The sequence below is a fragment of the Trichomycterus rosablanca genome, chromosome 1, assembly GCF_030014385.1.
Source record: "Trichomycterus rosablanca isolate fTriRos1 chromosome 1, fTriRos1.hap1, whole genome shotgun sequence".
In the NCBI taxonomy this organism is placed as follows: Eukaryota; Metazoa; Chordata; class Actinopteri; order Siluriformes; family Trichomycteridae; genus Trichomycterus; species Trichomycterus rosablanca.
The window spans coordinates 24301701-24324152 of NC_085988.1; the positions used below are offsets into that span (position 1 = coordinate 24301701).

Genomic DNA, 22452 nt, shown 5'->3' on the forward strand with positions numbered 1-22452 from the left:
CACACAAGGAATATTTCTGATCGGAGTAGATTACTTTTGTTTAGCTATACATACTGAATTAACATGTATACTGGTATACATTGATACAATTTGATCTGTTAACGTGAGCAAAGTCTGGACTATTTTCCCCAAAATGGAACAAAGGCGACATGCATTATGGAGATTAAAGCTTGCAATTGTGGCAATTATTCTGCTCTTGTGGAGACATACCCAGGCAAATATAAGATATTCCATTCTTGAGGAGCAAAAAAACGGCACTGTGGTTGGAAATATTGCAAAAGATTTAGGTATTGATCACAGAACTCTAAAGGAGAGAGGATTTCGTGTCGTATCTACAGCAGGAGAATCTCCATTTAAACAAAATCATAACGATGGTGTACTGTATATTAATGGGACAATAGACAGAGAGGAGGTATGTGAGAAAGTCATCTCGTGCTTAATTAATCTGAAGGTCTCTCTTCAAAATCCCCTAGAGATTTATTACGTAGCAGTTGAGATTGTGGACATAAACGATCATGCTCCGATATTCCCGGAAAAGGAAAAGCGTCTGGAAATATCAGAAAACGCCGTATCTGGCTCACGGTTTCAGCTACCAGCAGCACGCGATCCAGACAGTGGTACAAATTCTGTGCAAACATATAAAATCAGCCATAATGAACATTTTCGAATTGAAATTAGAGACAGAGGAGCGGAACGAAAAATGCCTTTCCTAATTTTACAAAAACAGTTAGACAGGGAAAGCAATCCTAGCCATAGGATCCTCCTTACTACACTCGACGGTGGAAACCCACCCAAAACTGGGACTATACAAATAACTGTAGATGTCCTAGATATAAACGACAACAGTCCAGTATTTATTAAAGACTCGTATTCTGCTAAAATTGTTGAAAACGCGCCAATAGGTACAACGGTAATACAGGTAAACGCAACTGACCTAGATGATGGTTTAAATGGTGAAGTGTTTTACGTGTTTGGTCATGAAGTGGACGATGACGTGCGTGGGCTTTTTTATCTAGATCCCATAACGGGAGAGTTGGTTATTAAAGGACTAATAGATTTTGAGCAAAAGGATCAATATGAGATTGATATTCAGGCATCGGATAAAGCAGCTGTACCCCTAACATCGGATAAGAGTATCTTACTACACATTATTGACGTAAATGATAATGCGCCCGAAATTGAAGTGATGTCATTTTCAAACACGGTTCCAGAGGATTCCAAGTTGGGAACTACTGTAGCATTAATAAGTGTGAGTGATTTGGATTCTGGTGCCAATGGAAAAGTGTCCTGCTTGTTACCCGAAAACAAAGCTTTTAGATTAATACAGTCATCGCAGGATAATATTTATTCACTGACAACTGCGGCACTGCTCGATCGAGAGAAAATATCACAATTTGAAATAATCTTAGTTGCCAAAGACACAGGAAAACCCTCACTGACGTCATTTAAAACCATAACTGTCCTTGTATCTGATGTCAATGATAATAGTCCAGAATTTTCCCTGAACCCATATACTTTTTATGTTACTGAAAATAATGTACCAGGCAAACCCTTGTTTTCTGTATTTGCTTCTGACCGCGATTTAGAAATAAACGCCATGATAACCTACGACATTCTGAGAGACAATGGTGAGAAAAACAAGTATTCACCACTAATAAACATAAACTCTGAAAATGGAGAGGTATCAGCACTAAAAAGTTTTGACTTTGAGAAAGTAAAAACATTTCAGTTCCATGTTGTTGCTACAGATTCTGGAACTCCATCGTTAAGAAGCAACGTCTCAGTAAAAGTTTTCATTCTGGATCAGAACGACAATGCTCCAGTGATCTTATGTACAGTCAGTGCTAACGGTTCTGCTGAAGGTGTGGAAGAAATTCCACGTAATGTGAATGCAGGGCATTTGGTGACTAAATTGAGAGCCTATGACAAAGATATAGGATACAATGGCTGGTTATTGTATTCTTTGCTAGAAGTAAGTGACCACAGTCTCTTCGGTTTGGACCGCTATACAGGACAGATCAGGACCCTTCGCTCATTCACAGAAACAGACGAGGCCAACCATAAACTTGTTATCCTGGTTAAAGACAATGGCAACGTTTCACTTTCTGCAACAGCAACTCTTATCGTCAAGGCTGTGGAGCCCAAAGAAGCCGTTACTTCCTCCGATGTTAATAAAACAACAAAAGACGCAGAAGAAAAAAACATTTTGTTTCATTTAATAATTACTTTGGGATCGGTTTCAATGCTTTTTTTAATAAGCATTATTGTGCTTATAATAATGCAGTGCTCAAAATCTACAGACTATTCCTCCAAGTATATACAAGATACAGCTTATGATGGGACATTGTGTCACAGCATTCATTACAGATCTGGAAATAAAAAGTACATGCTAGTTGGACCCAGAATGAGTATTGGCTCCACTTTAGTTTCTGGCAGTAACGGGAATACTCTAGTGGTACCAGATCGCAAACAAGGAGATTCTAAAGAGGTAAGCAGTCTCTCCGTTACATATCTATTACTTTATTAATAAAGTCCAGTATACATTATGCAAAGGTTAAATACAAGCAATATTGCAGATTTAGCAATATAGAATTTCTATGTATAGTAAAATAGCCACTTTGTTCTAACACGTTAACAAATTGTGTTTAACTTTAGGTTAAGAGGACAATATAAAAATGTGGTAATTACAATTTATTTAGGCGCGCCTAAAATATTACTCAGTATCGTTATTTTATGTTATGCCTGCGTTTTGTCGTTCTGTTGTAATACAGCTTTCAAACACTGATGTTACATATAGTTTTTTTGCAGAATGCTAATAGTGCACCTGATTTACAGTTAAGCGTTACAAAAGATTTTGGATAATAGTACTGATTTTAACATCTAAATAGCGCAAAGTCTGGGTTGTGGATGCAAGAAATTGTACGCACTGTAAACCACTTGGCTATTATATTGTTAATATAGTGCTTTCTCAACAAATACAAATATGCAAAACGTAGTAAGACAACATAATAATACAAATGTTTGGTAGATGTGGGAACAAGAATATTCAGCTCATGAATTTATATATATTTTTTATTAAAAGCTTGGGCTTCCAACCTGGGGGGTGGGGGGTCCTCAAGAGACGCCACACTCACTGCCAATACCGACAACGCCACCCAATTTAAGAGTAGGGGATCCAACGCTCAGGCACTCAAATGAGTAAAACCAGTCTTACAATATATGAAAATATACCAATTCCATAACCATTAGCCTTGCACATGTACAAAAGGTAAAGCAACCCAAAGCACTTAAAAAGGTCCAACCAATACCAATCACAGTAACATAGCAACTCCATAAAACATAAAGAACACATCATATGATGAAACCACTAAAACATAAAACAGGGGGAAACTTGTGGCCTCAATGACAATGACAGCATAGTTTAAAATGCACACATTACAATAAATCACGCAAATGCACATTAATCCAACACGAATAAAAAAAAAGTGTCCATAAAATGTACACATAGTACTACTAAAAAGTTACACCCTGAATCACATTCTCAAATAAATAGCAGATCATACAAGAAGTAGGGCACCTACCCAGTGAGCATGCACTGTTATTAGGAACATTTGTACAAGAAACCCGCCAACGTTGCAGTTGCACTCTCATACCGGCTGCAGTCTACAGGTACGCAACCCCCATATTCACCATCAGGAAAAAGAAACCACAAATTCTACTGACATTCTCCCCAATCGGCAGACCGCAGCTTTCCGCTACTAATCTCAGCATCAAGCAACAGCGTTTTACAATAGTGACTATTGAATAGTGTTTGTTACAACAGGACAAGTTGAATAAAGACGCTACTTACTAACATATAGGCTGGAGACCTGTCGCCATTTCCGACGAAACTAATACCCTGTTTGTTAAACAAACCAATCACCTTGTTCTTCCAGCGGTGACTGCAACCCGCGCCAAACAATTCAACTGTCCTTCACGCGTCAAAAGCGGAAGTCAAACACCTGGGCATTTATCTTGCCATTGAACATGCCACCTGACTACTAAAAACGAATAGATTACAGCAAAAACGAACAACTAAATGCTTAAACACTTTATGCAAAATTAATTAGCCACCAGCAATACATAGAAAGATAAATAAATCTCCCCACTTATTTATAGTTTGCGCATACTCGCCAATTTCACTCGCCAAACCCCAGATGTTTTAGAAATGTAGGTAGCGGAATATACAGACTGATTAATACAGCAATTATCAGGGTTGCACTATCAAAAAAAAAAAAAATTATAATAATACTGAAAATCCTTAGGTGTAAGAAGTGTTTTACAGAATGGAATAACTCAACAAGGCATGTTTTGGTGTGATATACAAAACGCTGTATTAGGGTGAACACAAAACAAAAAGAGTTGCGCCACGCAAGCATAATTTTTGAACTATAACCATTTCAGGGCAGTTGAAGCCTAGCCGTTAGTACTGGGTTAGTAAGCAGAAGGTTGCTGGTTCAAACCCACCACTGCCAGGGTGCCACTGTTGAGCCCTTGAGCAAGGCCCTTAACCCTCAATTGCTTAGACTGTATAATGTAAGTCGCTTTGGATAAAAGCTAATGCTAAATGCTGAAAATGTAAATTTCACAACTATCTGTTTCACACGTTCCATGTTTACCTTCCCTTATGTAATATTATGTTTTGTTCATTAATGCAAAATACAAATATAAATAGGCTGTGACAGTGGCAATAAGAAAGTGCCAATTTGTGTGCACCACCAATTGTGATGCAAATAAATGTCTTAATGTCTACAGAACGACCTCCATGCCGATTTCACAGAGCATTCATAATTGTGTAAGTGAACAGGCTACATCACTTTCCTGCAGTATATTATGATATCACAAGGTGTCAGTATAATCTAAACTAACTTTCGCGACGCGTTTGCTTCTCAGCCATCGGACAGCATCTTCGGTTGATTGTATTCGTTTAAACACTGCAGTTTGTGATCTAGGGGGGAAAAACCAGATTGGATTACTAATTTTCATTCAGCCTTAATTAATGAATACACACTTATACTCTTTTAACGATATATATATATATATATTGATGTGGCCGAAATCTGGACTAATTTCCACCCACAATGGAACAAAGGAGGCATGCATCATGGCGATTAAAGCTTGCGATTGTTGTACTGTCGCTACTATTTTGGAAAAAGACCCATGCACAAATAAAATATTCCGTTCTTGAGGAGCAGAAAGACGGCACAGTAGTTGGAAATATCGCAAAGGATTTGGGTGTTGACAGCAAAATTCTACAAGAAAGAGGATTTCGTGTTGTACCATTGGAAGAATCTTTTTTCAAGTTAAATCAGAATGATGGTGTCTTGTACATTACTAGGAGGATAGACAGAGAGGAGGTATGTGAAAAAGGCATTTCCTGCTTGATCAATCTGAAGGTCTCTCTTGAAAATCCACTAGAAATTCATTACGTTGCAGTTGAGATTCTGGACATAAACGATCATGCTCCAGTATTCCCCGAGAAAGTAAAGCGTCTGGAGATATGGGAAAGCGCAGTACCTGGTTCACGGTTTCAGCTACCAGCTGCACGCGATCCAGACAGTTTGACAAATTCCGTTCAAATGTACAAACTGAATAATAATGAACATTTTCGAATCGAGGTTAAAGACAGAGAACTGGATCGAAAAATCCCGTTCCTAATTTTACAAAAAGCATTAGATAGGGAAACTAGATCCAGCCAAAAACTTTTACTTACAGCGCAGGATGGTGGGAAACCACCAAAAACTGGGACTATTGAAATAACTGTAGACGTCCTAGATGTCAACGACAACAATCCAGTTTTTATAAAAGACATGTACTCTACTAAGCTAACTGAAAACGCGCCGATAGGTACAGCTGTAATACAGGTAAACGCAACTGACTTAGATGATGGTTTAAATGGTAAAGTGTTTTACTCGTTTGGACATGAAGTGGACAATGACGTGCGAAATCTTTTTAATTTAAATCCTATCACAGGAGAACTAGTTGTGAAAGGACAAATAGATTTTGAGCAAAAGAAACTATATGAGATTGATATTCAGGCGTCGGATAAAGCAGCAGTACCTCTAACAACAGATAAGAGCATCTTAATAAACATCATTGACATAAATGATAATGCGCCAAAAATCGAAGTAACGTCATTTAAAAGTACAGTACCAGAAGATTCCAAGCTGGGAACTACAATAGCACTGATTAGTGTAAGTGATTTAGACTCAGATGTCAATGGAAAAGTGTCCTGCTCATTACTTGAAGATACATATTTTAGGTTAATACAGTCGTCACAGAACAATATTTATTCACTGACAACTGCGTCATTGCTCGATAGAGAAATGAAAACACAATATGTTGTTACAATAGTTGCCAAAGATGCGGGGAAGCCTGCACTATCGTCCTCTCAAACAATCACTGTCTTAGTATCTGATGTAAATGATAATAGTCCTAAATTTTCCCACAGCCCATACATATTTTATGTTACCGAAAATAACCTAATAGGGACGTCGATTTTCTCTGTGTCTGCTTGTGATTATGATTTGGGTGATAACGCCATGATCACATACCACATTTTGAGAGACTCTGGCAAAGCAAACAAGGATTCATCATTTCTGAACATAAACTCTGAAAGTGGAGACATATTTGCACTGACAAGCTTTGACTTTGAAACAGTGAAAACATTTCAGTTCCATGTTGTTGCTACCGATTCTGGAACTCCATCTTTAAGCAGCAACGTCACTGTAAAGGTGTTCATTCTGGATCAGAACGACAATGCTCCAGTGATCTTATATCCAGTCAGTGCAAACGGCTCTGCTGAAGGTGTAGAAGAGGTTCCTCATGTTGTGAATGCAGGACATTTGGTGACTAAAGTGAGAGCCTACGACACAGATATAGGATACAATGGTTGGTTATTATTCTCACTGCAGGAAGTGAGTGACCACAGTCTGTTTGGTTTGGACCGGTACACAGGACAGATCAGGACCCTTCGCTCATTTACTGGAACAGATGAAGCCAAACATAAACTGGTCATACTGGTCAAAGACAATGGCAATGTTTCACTTTCAGCAACAGCTACTGTTATTGTCATGGTTGTCGAGCCAAAAGAGATCTTTGCCACTTCAAATGTTAAAAGCACAACAAAAGATGCAGAGGAAAATAGCATTACATTTTATTTGATAATTACCTTAGGTTCTGTTTCAGTGCTTTTTCTCATAAGCATAGTTGCGTTGATAATAATGCAGTGCACAAAAACGACGGACTGTTCCTCCAATTATTTACACAAGACAGATTATGATGGGACATTGTGTCACAGCATCCAGTACAGATCCGGAGATAAACGATACATGCTAGTTGGACCTAGAATGAGTTTCGGTTCTGCTGTAGTTTCTGGCAGTAATGAAAATACTCTAGTAGTACAAGATCGCAGATGGAGGAATTCTGAAGAGGTAAGCTGTTGCTCAGTAGAAGTCTTATACTGTACACATAATTGTAGTCTTGTATAAATTATATTTAACTTTTAAAACAGCATTATTTCTGCCTTGTTGTCAAGATAGTTTAAATGCTGATTCATTTTATAGAATATTATTCTGAAGGGTTTAAGATTTGTGCATTAATGTTTTTTTCTTGGTTATCTTTCCTTTATGTCTGTGCAAAACCCACTTCTAGAGTTTGATACCAAAATCTGTGTTTTGATTTCATCAAAAGGCCCCACTGAAGCTGTAGTAACATCTGGTTTGTAATATCAAGTTTTTTGGTTCCTAACAGCAAAGACGTTCTTCTGACAACTTTTTTAAACAGCTTTTTGTCATGTTGGTGATGTCTGCTGTTAGTGAGGGTGATGTGCTGACCCCAATAAATTACATTTTTGGAGATGTGGTCACTAATCACTCTAATCTCCTCACTATACAGTCACGTCAAAAAGTTAGGTAACCTATGTCTTTTTGAACATATTTAGAGTAACATATTTAAAAGTAAGAACCTATGTTTTTGAACATATTTAAACATATGGACACTTGAGCTTCAATTAAACAGTATTGAGAGATGGAGCTTATATATCTAAACAAATAAAACTGAAAAAAATACTTTTAAACAACTTTTAAAGTTGTAAAATGTAATGAACAAAAATGGAAATTTACTGTGAGGAAAAAGTTAGGACACCCTATGCCCTAATAGCTGGTATTTCCCCCTTTGGCTGAAATAACCTTAATTAGACGTTTCCTATAACCATTTACCAGTCTCTGACATCAACTGGGAGAAAGTTTTTCCCACTCTTCCATGCAGAATTTCTTCAGCTGTGTGAGGTTTGAGGGGTTTCTTGCATGCACAGCCCGTTTCAAATCACCCCACTGCAACTTAATAAGATTAACTTGGCCATAAGCTTTGACTTGGCCATTTCAGAACTCTCTATTTCTTTCTTTTGAGCCATTCCTTGGTGGATTTACTGGAATGTTTTGGGTCGTTGTCTTGCCCTGATGTTTTTTTTACAGCAAGAGTTTCCTCCTTGCACATCTCCCATGAAAATCAAACATGTGCAGTCTCTTTCTGATGGTAGATGCATGTACCTTGCTATCAACTGTGGCAAGAGCTACCTGTAGGTCCCATGATGACATTGTAAGATTATTGGAAACTTCTTTACGCATCTTGTGGTCTGCTCTTGGGCTGAATATGTTGGCAGTTGTTTTATATGTTCTCCACTTGAATGGCTGATTTCTAATTGTTTTGAGATTATTTTAAATCTCTTTCCAGACTCAAATGCATCTACAACCTTCTTTCTGAAGGCCACAAAGAGCTCTTTAGATCTCAACATGGTGATACCACTCACTTCAATAATCAAGAGCAAACCAAACTAATGTCTGAGGTTTAAATAAAACTCCAATGTCCTGTAACCATGGTCTAATCATTGCAGCTGATGTGGTGCACTAGATTCTAATTTTAGACATTTTAAGTAGTAATAAATATGAGGGTGTCCTAACTTTTTTCTCACTGTTCAAATAAAGCTCAAATGTTCATATGTTTAAATATGTTCAAAAAGACAAAGGTTTTCATGACTGTATATGGTCAAATTGGCAGTTTTTTCACTCTTTTCTTGTGGCCATGAACTTTTTTGTGCAGGTCAACAATCAATTTTTCACAAATCATTGATGTATTTTTTGTTTTGTCTTATATTCTTATATATACTTGAGCGTACTTTGGGCAGTGGTAGCTTAGTGGTTAAGGTACTGGACTATTGATTGGAAGGTTGCTGGTTCAAGTCCTTCTCAATCATTTTGGCTCCAGGAATGCTGTACAGTGGCTGACCCTGAGCTTTGACCCCAGATTTCAAACAATCTGGGCCATGCGGGGAAAAAAAATCATTTTACTGCGTGTGTTCATATATGCCTAAAAAGAAAAGAAAATAACCAAAAAAGCCATTTCATTGGAGTTTTGGACAGTAGAAAACAAGGACTATAGAAATAACTGTAGATGTATGTTCTAGACATGAAAAGGGCATTGTACAAAAGTAATGCAGCTAAACGCAACTGTTTAAATAGTTTACGTATTTGTTATTAGTATGTATTATTACACTGTTATTAGTATTATGTATTTATTTTTGAATTTATTAGTAAAAGAACAAATACATTTAGAGCAAAAGAATCATCATGAGATAATCATTCAGTTTTCAGTTAAAACCTGTATGTTTAACATCAGATTAAAGCATTTTAATATGCATTATTGGTGGTAATGATGATGCAGCAGAGATTAAAGTCATTTATTAGCATAATACTAGAGGATTTCAAGTTGGGAACTGTAAAAGCATAATAGCATCAATTACTGTTAAACTTCGATGCCAAAGATACAAAAAAGTCATAATTTTTGTCACTGTATTAGTATCTGTCAGGGATGATAGCCCAGATTTGTTAGGGCTGTATAGGTAAAAGCTATTCTAAGCCTGTACACACATTTTAATGTAACTGTTAGATCACATCCTTTGTCTGCAATGAACTGAAGTATCGCACGATGTCAGTATAATCTAAACTAACGTTTCGTATCTCGTTGACTGATGTAACGGCCTCATAGATTGATTATATTGTCTAATACACTCCTCCTTTCACCACAGCAGCGATATTTCTACATAGATTAAACATTAGTTTAGCCATAATTACTACACAAACAGTAATATGAAAATGCAGTGATTAAATTGCTTCTGTTAAGGTGGACTAATTCTGGACTATTTTCTCTCAAAATGGGACAAAGGAGACACACATCATGGCGATTAAAGCTTGCAATTTTGGCACTGTTTCTACTGTTCTGGAAAAGGAGCCAGGCAGAGATGAAATACTCCGTTCTTGAGGAGCAGAAAGATGGCACTGTTGTTGGAAACATCGCAAAGGATTTGGGTTTTGATCACAAAGTGTTGAAGGAGAGAGGATTTCGTGTCGTATCAACAACGGGAAAATCTCCGTTTAAGCTAAATCAGAATGATGGTGTCTTATATATTAACGAAAAAATAGACCGGGAGGAGGTATGTGAAAAAGTCATGTCGTGCTTACTTAATTTACAGATCGCTCTTGACAATCCTCTAGAAATTCATCACGTTGCGATTGAAATAGTGGACATAAACGATCATGCGCCAGTATTCAACGAGAAAGAAAAGCGTCTGGAAATATGGGAAAGCGCAGTACCTGGTTCACGGTTTCAGCTACAAGCTGCACGCGATCCAGACAGTGGTACAAATTCAGTGCAAACATATAAAATCAGTAATAGCGAGCATTTTCAAGTCGAGGTTAAAGACAGAGGATCGGATCGTAAGATTCTATTTCTAATTTTACAGAAATCATTAGACAGGGAAATGAGTTCTTTTCATAAGCTTATTCTCACAGCCCTGGACGGTGGAAAACCACAAAAAACAGGGACTATGGAAATATTTGTAGATGTTCTTGATATAAACGACAACAGTCCAGTCTTTACAAAAGACTCCTATTCGGCAAAGATAAATGAGAATACGCCGATGGATACAACGATAATACAGGTGAACGCAACTGACTCAGACGATGGTTTAAACGGTGAAGTGTTTTACAGTTTTGGTCATGCTGTGGACGATGAAATACGTGAGCTTTTTAATCTAGATCCTATAAGTGGAGAATTAGTTGTAAAAGGAAAAATAGATTTTGAGCAAAAGGACCAATATGAGATTGATATTCAAGCATCGGATAAAGCAGCTGTACCCCTGACAGCAGATAAGAGCATTTTAATACAGATTATTGACTTAAACGATAATGCGCCAGAAATTAAAGTCACGTCATTTACCAGCACAGTACCAGAGGATTCCAAGTTGGGAACTACAATAGCACTGGTTAGTGTAAGTGATTTAGACTCCGGTCTCAATGGAAAAGTGTCCTGCGTGTTACCCGAAGATCTGTCTTTTAGATTAATACAGTCGTCTAAGGACAATATTTATTCATTAACAACTGCTGCATTACTTAATAGAGAGAAAATATCACAATTTGATATCACATTGGTTGCCAAAGACGCCGGGAAGCCGTCATTGTCGTCAATGAAAACAATGACCATCTTAGTATCTGATGTCAATGATAATAGCCCAGAATTTTCCCTCAGCCCGTACAGCTTTTATGTTACTGAAAATAACGTTCCAGGTATGCCTGTGTTTTCTGTATCTGCTTGTGACCATGATTTGGGCGAAAATGCCATGATCACATATCAAATTCTGAGAGACTCTGGCGAGGTAAACAAATATTCATCATTACTAAACATAAACTCTGAAAGTGGAGACATATTTGCACTGACACGTTTTGACTTTGAGACCGTGAAAGCCTTTACGTTTTATGTTGTTGCTACCGATTCTGGAACTCCATCATTGAGCAGCAATGTCACAGTAAAAGTGTTTATTCTGGATCAAAACGACAATGCTCCAGTGATCTTATATCCAGTCAGTGCCAACGGCTCTGCTGAAGGTGTGGAGGAGATTCCCCGTGATGTGAACTCAGGGCATTTGGTGACTAAAATAAGAGCATATGACGCAGATATAGGATACAATGGCTGGTTATTATTTTCAATGCAGGAAGTAAGTGACCACAGTCTTTTTGGATTAGACCGATATACTGGACAAATAAGGACCCTTCGCTTACTAACAGAAACAGACCCCGCGGAATATAAACTCGTTATACTTGTTAAAGACAACGGGAACGTCTCACATTCTGCAACAGCAACTGTGACTGTAAAAGTTGTGGAGCCCAAAGAAGCCATTAACTGGCCTTCAACTGTCAGAAGTGCAACAAAAGACGAGGAGGAAAACAACATTACGTTTTATTTAATTATTACCTTGGGTTTTGTTTCTGTGCTTTTTCTCATAAGCATTACCGTGTTGTTAGTAATGCAGTGCTCAAAATCCTCAGACTATTCATCCAAGTATGTAGACGAGACAGCCTATGATGGGACATTGTGCCACAGCATCCAGTACAGATCTGGAGATAAACGCTATATGTTAGTTGGACCCAGAATGAGTATTGGTTCTACAGTAGTTTCAGGCAGTAATGGAAATACACTAGTGGTACAAGATCACAGACCGCGAGCTTCTGGAGAGGTAAGCTGTCGCTCCGTTGAGGTCTTACATGAATTATTGTACTTTAGCCTAAATCATATACATGTTTTTGAACATTCAGTACTTCAGATTAATAAAGAGGCCATTGTTTTCCCCAGAAGTTTTATGCTTATGTGAGACGTAAACATTGGTTCTAATCGGTGTTGGAGGACTTTTATTTTGACTTTAGAGATGGCAGGTTGTGGCTGGTGGGGCAGGTATTGTTTTAGCGCGCTTGCCCATTTTTGCTCATGAGTGGTGTTGTCTGAATAAAAGTTTATAGTCCAGTCAATTTTTTCAAACTGAGTTTCTTTGAGTTTGTTTCATCTATACGAAGACCACGACTACCCACACCTACCACGCCTTACATTATTGGTGGCAGCAGTGGGATGAGTGCTGAAAATGTCTTGGTTGGCACTTAGGAGAGATTGTACTTGTTTCAACTGATCAGGAGTATGAGTGTCTCTATCAATGTTAATCCCTGATAAGATGCATGTGGGAGAAGACAGACTAACCTGAGAAACAGAGCATTCAATTGGCACAAAGAAATCAGATGGCATATTACACACAGAGTAGAACTGACCTACATGAGTTTTTTTGGGTAGCTCAACATCTCTATGAGTGGGGTTAAGTAAATGAACTACAGTGAGGCCATTCTCAACCATAGAGAGTCTACACGCAATGGCTAAGTCCTTGTCCAAGGGCACATTGGGTTCAAGAATGCCCTTTTTAAAAATGCACTACAGAAGGTAAAATATCTAAAATCTTTGAAAGTTCTAATTTTAAAAATAAGTGCTGGATCTGGTAATCCTTCAATTTAATTGTTCCTGTTAAACATTCAAAGCCTCCAGTCCTAGAGGTAGCAAAATAATCCCCATTGTAGATCCTCCACCTCGTTTCAGTGTAGATTAGGAGCACTTTCCTTTAAAGGCTCAATTTTATTTTCTTTAAGATAGCACTGATATGCATTGCCATAACGCTCTAGCTTGGTTTCTTCTGTTTATAGATAATATTCCCAGATGTTTCTCTATGTATTTTTTTATGTCTTAAGTATTGGAATCCGTAATTGTCAGAGTTGTGGAGTTGTTTACATCAAATTTGATAATTACTCTAGGTTCCCTAATCCAGTTGCTTATAGTGCAGGGCTCACAATCCACAGACTATTTTTCAAAGTAAGATATAGTTCATGACAATACACTGTGTCCCAGCATCCATCACAGATTCAAACATAAAGGCTACAGGCTTGGACCCAGCATGAGTATTGGCTCTGTGGTAGTTCCAGGCAGTAATTGAAATACTTTAGTTGTACCAACTCAAATGTAAAGCATTTCTGAAGTGGTATGCTGTTGCTAGGCAAAATATGTATGCTGTATACTTAAGTATATCTCATTTTATTACACAAATACTTACTTAGAAAAAAAGTGTATAATATTTATTCTTCAATTGCCAGTAGATAATATTAATCTATTTAATAATTATATATATTAATTAATCTATATGACTTATTAACCATTACTTATTTAGGAAGGTTTAGCCTTATCTAAAATCATTGTCCTACACAGGTTCAGTATTATCTATTATAGAATTAATCATGTCTGCACTTTGCAGAGTTTATTGAACAATTCAAATGTTTCTCAAACACAAGCATGATGGCCTAGTGCCACATTTAAACTTAAATCTGAGTTTGTTCTATTCAAACTATTTACATAAAAAATGGTAAATAAAAATACAAAGTACAAAATATGTATTTGAGATGTATTTGAAGATACATGGTTCTTATGCTAATTATACCTAATTAGGCACAGAAACTTAACTCAAGCCTTATCTATAAAAAACATACACTGCCTGGCCAAAAAAAAAGGTCACACACTAATATTTCGCCTTTAGCTTTGATTACGGCACGCATTCGCTGTGGCATCATTTCCACAAGCTTCTGCAATGTCACAACATTTATTTCTGTCCAAAGTTGCATTAATTTTTCCCCAAGATCTTGTATTGATGATGGGAGATTTGGACCACTGCGCAAAGTCTTCTCCAGCACATCCCAAAGATTCTCAATGGGGTTCAGGTCTGGACTCTGTGGTGGTCAATCCATGTGTGAAAATGCTGCCTCTGTTCTTACCCTGATGCGCCCATCACTCTGGAACAGGGTAAATCTGGACTCATCAGACCACATGACCATCTTCCATTGCTCCAGAGTCCAATCTTTATGCTCCCTAGCAAATTGAAGCCGTTTTTGCCGGTTAGCCTCACTGACAAGTGGTTTTCTTAAGGCTACACAGCTGTTTAGTCCCAATCCCTTGAGTTGAGAGAATGCTCTTACTTTCACTATTAAACATATCCCTGAGTTCTACTGTAGTTTTTCTATGATTTGATTTCACCAAACGTTTAAGTGAACGCCGATCACGATCATTCAAGATTTTTTTCCGACCACATTCCTTCCTCGAAGATGATGTTTCCCCACTGTCCTTCCACATTTTAATAATGCGTTGGACAGTCCTTAACCCGATTTTAGTAGTTTCAGCAATCTCCTTAGATGTTTTCTCTGCTTGATGCATGCCAATAATTTGACCCTTCTGAAACAGATTAACATCTTTTCCACGACCACTGGATGTGTCTTTCGACATGGTTGTTTAACAAATGAGAAGCTACTCACTGCATCAGTTAGGATTAAATAACTTGTTGCCAGCTAAAACATAATCACCCATGCAGTAATTATCCAATGGGAGGCTCTTACCTATTTACTTAGTTAAATCCAGGTGGTGACCTTTTTTTTGGCAAGGCAGTGTATAAAAGACAAAACCAAAACGTGTATTTACTCCTACTCTCTTAAGTCCATGATTTCTAAAGAATAGTGATCCAAATGCATTTTTAGGTCTTCAAAAACAGTCAGTAGTTTGCCCTTTGGTTTAAGTGTGAGTTTTTTTTTTAAATAAATTTAAAGGTCACTAACCTTGCTTGCTTGTCAACACCATACTCTGGCGAAACGTCCCAGGTCATGTGTGTGTGTGCACAATGCAGAACCAATAGTTTGTTATTATTGCTGTTGTTACTTTTAGCAAATGGGTAGTATGTGTAAGATTAACCCAGTGTTATTTATTTTACTGACTGATATACATAAAAACATTTTAAACCATCTGTATGAGTTATTTCTACAACCCTACAAAAAAATATTTTTTACTGTGTAGGCCTTCCTCCACACTAAACCTTGGAGATTTGCAACATTGTGCAAACAGGCACAGGTGTAATCAAAAAGGAAAAGACCTCCCCAAACTATTGCCACAATGTTGGGAGCGTATAATGTTTTATACGTAGCTGATTCTATACACCCGTTTGCAACCTGTGTGGCTAAATCACCTAAACCAAATAATTAGAGCCGTGTTCACATACTGCAATAGTGTTTAAATAGCATGAGTAGATCACTACAATATTGCTTAAACGCTCGAATATGTACTGTATTTAACTGCTAATTAAGAAGTAAGAATTATTTGCTGCATTCATCATGGCTTTTTAACTTTATTTAAAAAGAAAAACATGCTGAACAGAATAAGCGAAAAAGTTGTTCTAAGCATTTTATCTTTAACATTTCATGCAAATGTTTTTGCGTTACTTTAAAACATTTTACTGTTAATTGTTAATAATCTAAACTAACGTTTCTTACGCATGCTCATTTCTCGTTGACTTTAGGAACGGCCTCAAAGATTGGTTAAACACTCCACCTTGTACCCTAGGAGCGATATTTCTATACGGATTTGATTTCTTACATTAGTTTAGCCAAAATGAACAGTAATATAGAAACGCACTTGTTGGATTGCTTCTGTTAACGTGAACAAGATCTGGACTATTTTCTCCCAAAATGGGACAAAGGATACACACATCATGGCGATTGAATCTTGCAATTGTGGCTTTGTCTCTACTATTTTGGAAACAGAGCCAGTCACAGATGAGATATTCCGTTCTTGAAGAGCAGAAAGATGGCACTGTTGTTGGAAATATAGCAAAGGATTTGGGTTTTGATCACAGAGTGTTAAAGGAGAGAGGATTTCGTGTCGTATCAACAACGGGAAAATCTCCGTTTAAGCTAAATCAGAATGATGGTGTCTTATATATTAATGAAAAAATAGAGCGTGAGGAGGTATGCGAAAAAGTCATGTCGTGCTTAATTAATCTACAGATCGCTCTTGACAATCCTCTAGAAATTCATCACGTTGCGATTGAAATAGTGGACATAAACGATCATGCACCAGTATTCCACGATAAAGAAAAGCGTCTGGAAATATCAGAAAATGCCGTATCTGGTTTACGCATTCAGCTACAAGCTGCACGCGATCCAGACAGTGGTACAAATTCAGTGCAAACATATAAACTCAGTCATAATGAACATTTTCGAATTGAGGTTAAAGACAGAGGATCGGATCGTAAGATGCCTTTGTTAATTTTACAGAAATCATTGGACCGAGAAATAAGTCCTGTTCATAAGCTTATTCTCACAGCGCTGGACGGTGGAAAACCACCAAAAACCGGGACTATGGAAATATTTGTAGATGTTCTTGATATAAATGACAACAGTCCAGTCTTTACAAAAGACTCTTATTCGGCAAAGATAAATGAGAATGCGCCGATAGATACAACTATAATACAGGTAAACGCAACTGACTCAGACGATGGTTTAAACGGTGAAGTCTTTTACAGTTTTGGTCATGCTGTGGACGATGAAGTGCGAGAGCTTTTTTATCTAGATACTATAACGGGGGAATTAGTTGTAAAAGGTCAAATAGATTATGAGCAAAAGGACCAATATGAGATTGATATTTGTGGTGTTTTAGGAATCACACGCACGAGAGCAGTGTCCGGTTTTGGTGGCTTTAATACAACACATACAACTCAGAACCCATGCATGTTAATCATGGCTGCCTCTCTATCCCTCTAGTCTCGTAAGTGATCTCGCGATAGGTCACTTTTATTATAAGAACACTACATCTTCCCTCTTTTTAACAACGAAATTCCTGGAGGTAGAATTAAAGAAAATAAATCATATCTACTGCAATGCAGCTATACTAGTTGAACTTAACTTAAAAGTAATTTACCCTTCCCTTGTTCTAAACAACAAAACCGTTCTCTTCCTCTTTACTTTTTTCTTTCCGTCCTTATGTTTTCCAAAGTCAGAGGTCAGGTAGACATCACAAAGTCCTTCTGCCATACAGGCGGAGACCGGACACGAGTCGACCTTACAGGAACATCAGGTGTTGGTACTGCTGCCATGGGCTCAGGATCAATGGAGGGGGGGGAATGGGTGGGCGCGGGAATGGTGACTGGGACAGACTCAGCTGGTGTGGTGACTGGATTTGGAATGGAGGGGGCGCTGAGATTGACATCACTGTTGAACTTCTTCACATGAGCAGCATTTCTCATTTTCGGTAGGCTGTTGGGTTGTTGAATGATGACTGCATTTCCTTGTTTACTGATGACTTCATATGGCTGCGACTCGAAGTCGGGGTCTAACTTGTTGGACTTGTGTAGGTTCTTGCAAAGAACGGTGTCTCCTGGTTTTATTTCCTGATCCTTGGCTCCTCTTCTCTGATTAGCAGCGATGTTTCGTTTCAACTTGTGCAAAGCGTCCTTGTCATGAATCTCCTCTGAAACAGCTGCATGGGGTTCATCACTGTCAGCCGGCATACCGGTGAAGCTTGGCAGTTTGTCGCGGAGCTCTCTGTTCATCAACAGCTTTGCCGGGGACACTCCTGTGACTGCATGAGGAGTGGTCCGGTAGTGGAACAGAAAACTTTTCAGTGCAACTTTCCAGTCTTTCTTTTAAATTTTGGCTATCTTCACTGATTTCAGAATTGTTCTGTTAAATCTTTCCACTTCCCCGTTCGACTGAGGCCAGTATGGTACTCCTTTCAGCTGCATGATGCCATGCGCGGTGAGGTAATCATGGAACTCTCTGGACGCAAACGGTTGTCCGTTGTCACTTCTCAGATACCTGGGATAGCCATGAACCTGGAACATCATTTCGAGAGCATTAATCACATTGGTGGCATTGGTGATCTTCATGTAGGCAACTTCGGGCCACCTGGAGTAGTAGTCAACTACAGCCAGCAGGTAGTTACCTTCAAAGATGCTTAGCAGGTCAACTGCCAGGTAAGTCCAGGGCTGGTCCGGCAATGGCGTACGCTCCAACTCTTCTGGTGGAGCGTTCTTGCCGATCACTTGACATGGGTAGCATCTCTTTATTTGCTCTCCCACCATTTTGTCAATTTCAGGCCACCAGACTTTAGTTCGCAGTCGGTTTTTTGTTCGTACAATCCCCTGATGTCCTTCATGTCCTAACTGTACCACATGCTCCTGCAGGGCTTCGGGAATCACGATCCTGTTTCCTCGCATGACCATATGTCCAGCCGTCCAAAGTTCATCTTTGACCGCCTGGAATGCTGTGCCTTTAAAGTAGGTCCAGTCATCTTTCTGTATGGCTTGGCGTAGCTTGGAGATAGTCGGATCATTCTTTGAAGCCTGCTCGATCTCACGGGGGTTTAGAGCATGAGGTGTGGAATCTTTGATGATGCTGTAGATGTACTCATCTGTTTCTCTCCCCTCAGCTGTGTCACGATGACCAACGGGTTGACGACTCAGGGGGTCGGCCTTGTTGGTTTTGCCGGGGATGTGGACTACTTGGTATGTGAACTGTTGCAGGTACAGCAACCACCGTTCCACTCTGGCTGATGGAGGGAGTGAGTTAGGTGACAACACTTTCACAAGCGCCTTGTGATCTGTAAGGATCTTGAATTCACATCCGATGAGATACAAACTGAATTTTTGACAGGCCCAGAATACTCCGAGAGCTTCTCTTTCAAACTGAGAGTAGCGTGTCTCAGTGGGTGTGAGCTTCCTGCTGGCGTAATACACTGGCTTCCAGACTCCGTCTGTCTGTTGTTGCTCTAAGATGGCGCCTACACCGATGGGGGAAGCATCACAGGTGATTCTGGTTGGTCGTCCAACTGAGTAGTATGCCATAACGGGGGCGTCGATCAAAGCGTCTTTGAGCTGGTCGAACGCACGCTGTTCCTCCTTCTCCCATTTCCCATCGTTGATGTAAAGTTTCAGGCTCACCAACAGTGTCTAATGGTTTCGGGGGCGTGAGTCCACCGAGCGGGACAGCATGAGCCATTTTTACTTTCGATTTCAAACGAGGCTTCTAACGGGTCCCGTGAGCAGCAATTCTGGCATATGCACGCTCAATGCCTATCATTAAACGTTTTGGCATTACACAGAAAACTTATTTCACTTCCCCGAAAGAGTGTTGTCGAATTTCCAGTAAAAATCCGGAATCGTAGCACCGACGTTTGTAGCTCCTTTTATTTCTGCTCCGGGTCCGTCAACAGCTGGGAGGGCTTTTAATTCCGTCCTGCTATGCTGTCGATCCGATCCTCGTCGCCAGTTGTGGTGTTTTAGGAATCACACGCACGAGAGCAGTGTCCGGTTTTGGTGGCTTTAATACAACACATACAACTCAGAACCCATGCATGTTAATCATGGCTGCCTCTCTATCCCTCTAGTCTCGTAAGTGATCTCGCGATAGGTCACTTTTATTATAAGAACACTACATCATTCAGGCATCGGATAAAGCAACAGCGCCCCTAATAGCAGATAAGAGCATTTTAATACAAGTTATTAATTTAAATGATAATGCGCCAGAAATTAAAGTCACGTCATTGACCAGTACAATACCAGAGGATTCCAATTTGGGAACTACAATAGCACTGATTAGTGTAAGTGATTTAGACTCCGGTCCCAATGGAAAAGTGTCCTGCGTGTTACCCGAAGATTCGTCTTTTAGATTAATGCAGTCATCGCAGGAAAATATTTACTCTATAACAACTGCCGCATTACTTGATAGAGAGAGAATATCACAACATGATATTACATTGGTTGCCAAAGATGCCGGGAAGCTGTCATTGTCGTCACTGAAAACAATAACTGTCTTAGTATCTGATGTCAATGATAACAGCCCAGAATTTTCTCTCAGTCTGTACAGCTTTTATGTTACTGAAAATAACGTTCCAGGCATGCCTATGTTTTCTGTATCTGCTTGTGACCATGATTTGGGTGAAAATGCCATGATCACATACCAAATTCTGAAAGACTCTGGCGAGGTAAACAAATATTCATTATTACTAAACATAAACTCTGAAAGTGGAGACATATCTGCACTGACAAGCTTTGACTTTGAGACAGTGAAAGCATTTCAGTTCCGTGTTGTTGCTACAGATTCTGGAACTCCATCGTTGAACAGCAATGTCACAGTAAAAGCGTTCATTCTGGATCAGAATGATAATGTTCCAGTGATCTTATATCCAGTCAGTGCTAACGGCTCTGCAGAAGGTGTGGAGGAGATTCCCCGAGATGTGAATGCAGGGCATTTGGTGACTAAAATAAGAGCATATGACGCAGATATTGGATACAATGGCTGGTTATTATTTTCAATGCAGTAAGTAAGTGACCACAGCCTTTTTGTATTGGACCGATATACAGGACAAATAAGGACCCTTCGTTCATTTACAGAAACAGACCATCTTGAATATAAACTTGTTATACTTGTTAAAGACAATGGCAACGTTTCGCTTTGTGCAACAGTGATTGTAAAAGTTGTGGAGCCCAAAGAGGCCCTTAATTGGCCTTCAACTGTCAGAAGTACAACAAGAGACGAGGAGGAAAACAACATTACGTTCTATTTGACCATTACCCTGGGTTTTGTTTCAGTGCTTTTTCTCATCAGTATTATCGTGTTGATAGTAATGCAGTGCTCAAAATCCACAGACTATACATCCAAGTATGTAGAGGATACAGCCTATGATGGGACATTGTGCCACAGCATCCAGTACAGATCAGGAGATAAACAGTATATGTTAGTTGGACCCAGAATGAGCATTGGTTCTACAGTAGTTTCAGGCAGTAATGGAAATACACTAGTGGTCCAAGATCACAGGAGACAAGCCTCTGGAGAGGTAAGCTTTTGCTCCGTTAAGGTCTTAATCCTAAAACTTGAATGCTCTAAACCATTTTATGATTGAGTATACAGTGATTCACTTATGTTCATATGGCTCACAATTAAGTCCGTTATCATAGAATCAGATTGTCAAATCAGTAGTCTTTATGCTTTCCTAATTCTACTGAGTTTAAGGCTACTAATGAGTGTACGGTTATGTGTGACTGTTTTTGACTGAAAATGGAGAATGTGATTATTTGAAAGTGGAGAGTCTGGGAATTTTTTACAAATACAATCATCCTTTTAGTGATGGTAGCTTGTTCTTTTTACCAATTTGTGAGAGTTATTTAAATAATATACTCCATATATTCTGAATAAAGCTTGCCATTTAAAGATTCATTGCAAGATGTAAAAAAATTTTGGTTGCTACATGAAGGGTGTATTAAGATTGGTGGCACGTTTTAAGGTAATGTAAATTATAGAATGTATTTCATTTTTTGTGTGCCACTGGATTTTACTTTAATTGAGTTTTAAAAAGCTATGCCCAGTGCAGTCTAAGTAAAACCATTTCTAGTTCTGTTAAAGCAATTTAAGGCATACCAGTCTTACAATTCAATACCATCTAATATATTGTAAAATAAAAAAAAATAAAAAAAATCAAATAAAAAATAAGCGCAGGATATGGTATTCCTTCAATTTAATTGTTCCTGTTAAACCTTTTAGGCCTCCAGTCCTAGAGGTAGCAAAGAATCTTCATTGTGGATCCTACACATCGTTTCAGCGTAGGTTGGGCACTTTCCTTTACATTACATTTACATTTTTGGCATTTAGCAGATGCTCTTATCCAGAGCCACTTACAGAAGTG

At 38.7% G+C, this 22452-nt stretch overlaps 3 protein-coding genes and 1 pseudogene across 3 annotated transcripts; all 4 read left to right on the plus strand.

The window, feature by feature from the left end:
* The first annotated feature begins 133 nt into the window (after positions 1 to 133).
* On the plus strand, positions 134 to 2527 carry LOC134314860 (protocadherin alpha-3-like). Its single transcript, XM_062995689.1, has one exon. It carries the CDS (start codon positions 134 to 136, stop codon positions 2525 to 2527), a length of 2394 nt encoding a protein of 797 aa, XP_062851759.1.
* Positions 2528 to 5120: 2593 nt separating this feature from the next.
* Positions 5121 to 8802, plus strand: LOC134314941 (protocadherin alpha-3-like). Its single transcript, XM_062995814.1, has 2 exons — positions 5121 to 7472; positions 8773 to 8802. The coding sequence occupies exons 1-2, from the start codon at positions 5121 to 5123 to the stop codon at positions 8800 to 8802; spliced, it is 2382 nt and encodes a 793-aa protein (XP_062851884.1).
* Positions 8803 to 10249: 1447 nt separating this feature from the next.
* On the plus strand, positions 10250 to 13670 carry LOC134315009 (protocadherin alpha-8-like). Its single transcript, XM_062995936.1, has 2 exons — positions 10250 to 12607; positions 13656 to 13670. The coding sequence occupies exons 1-2, from the start codon at positions 10250 to 10252 to the stop codon at positions 13668 to 13670; spliced, it is 2373 nt and encodes a 790-aa protein (XP_062852006.1).
* Positions 13671 to 16460: 2790 nt separating this feature from the next.
* Positions 16461 to 22373, plus strand: LOC134315077 (protocadherin gamma-C3-like; annotated as a pseudogene).
* Positions 22374 to 22452: the final 79 nt, after the last annotated feature.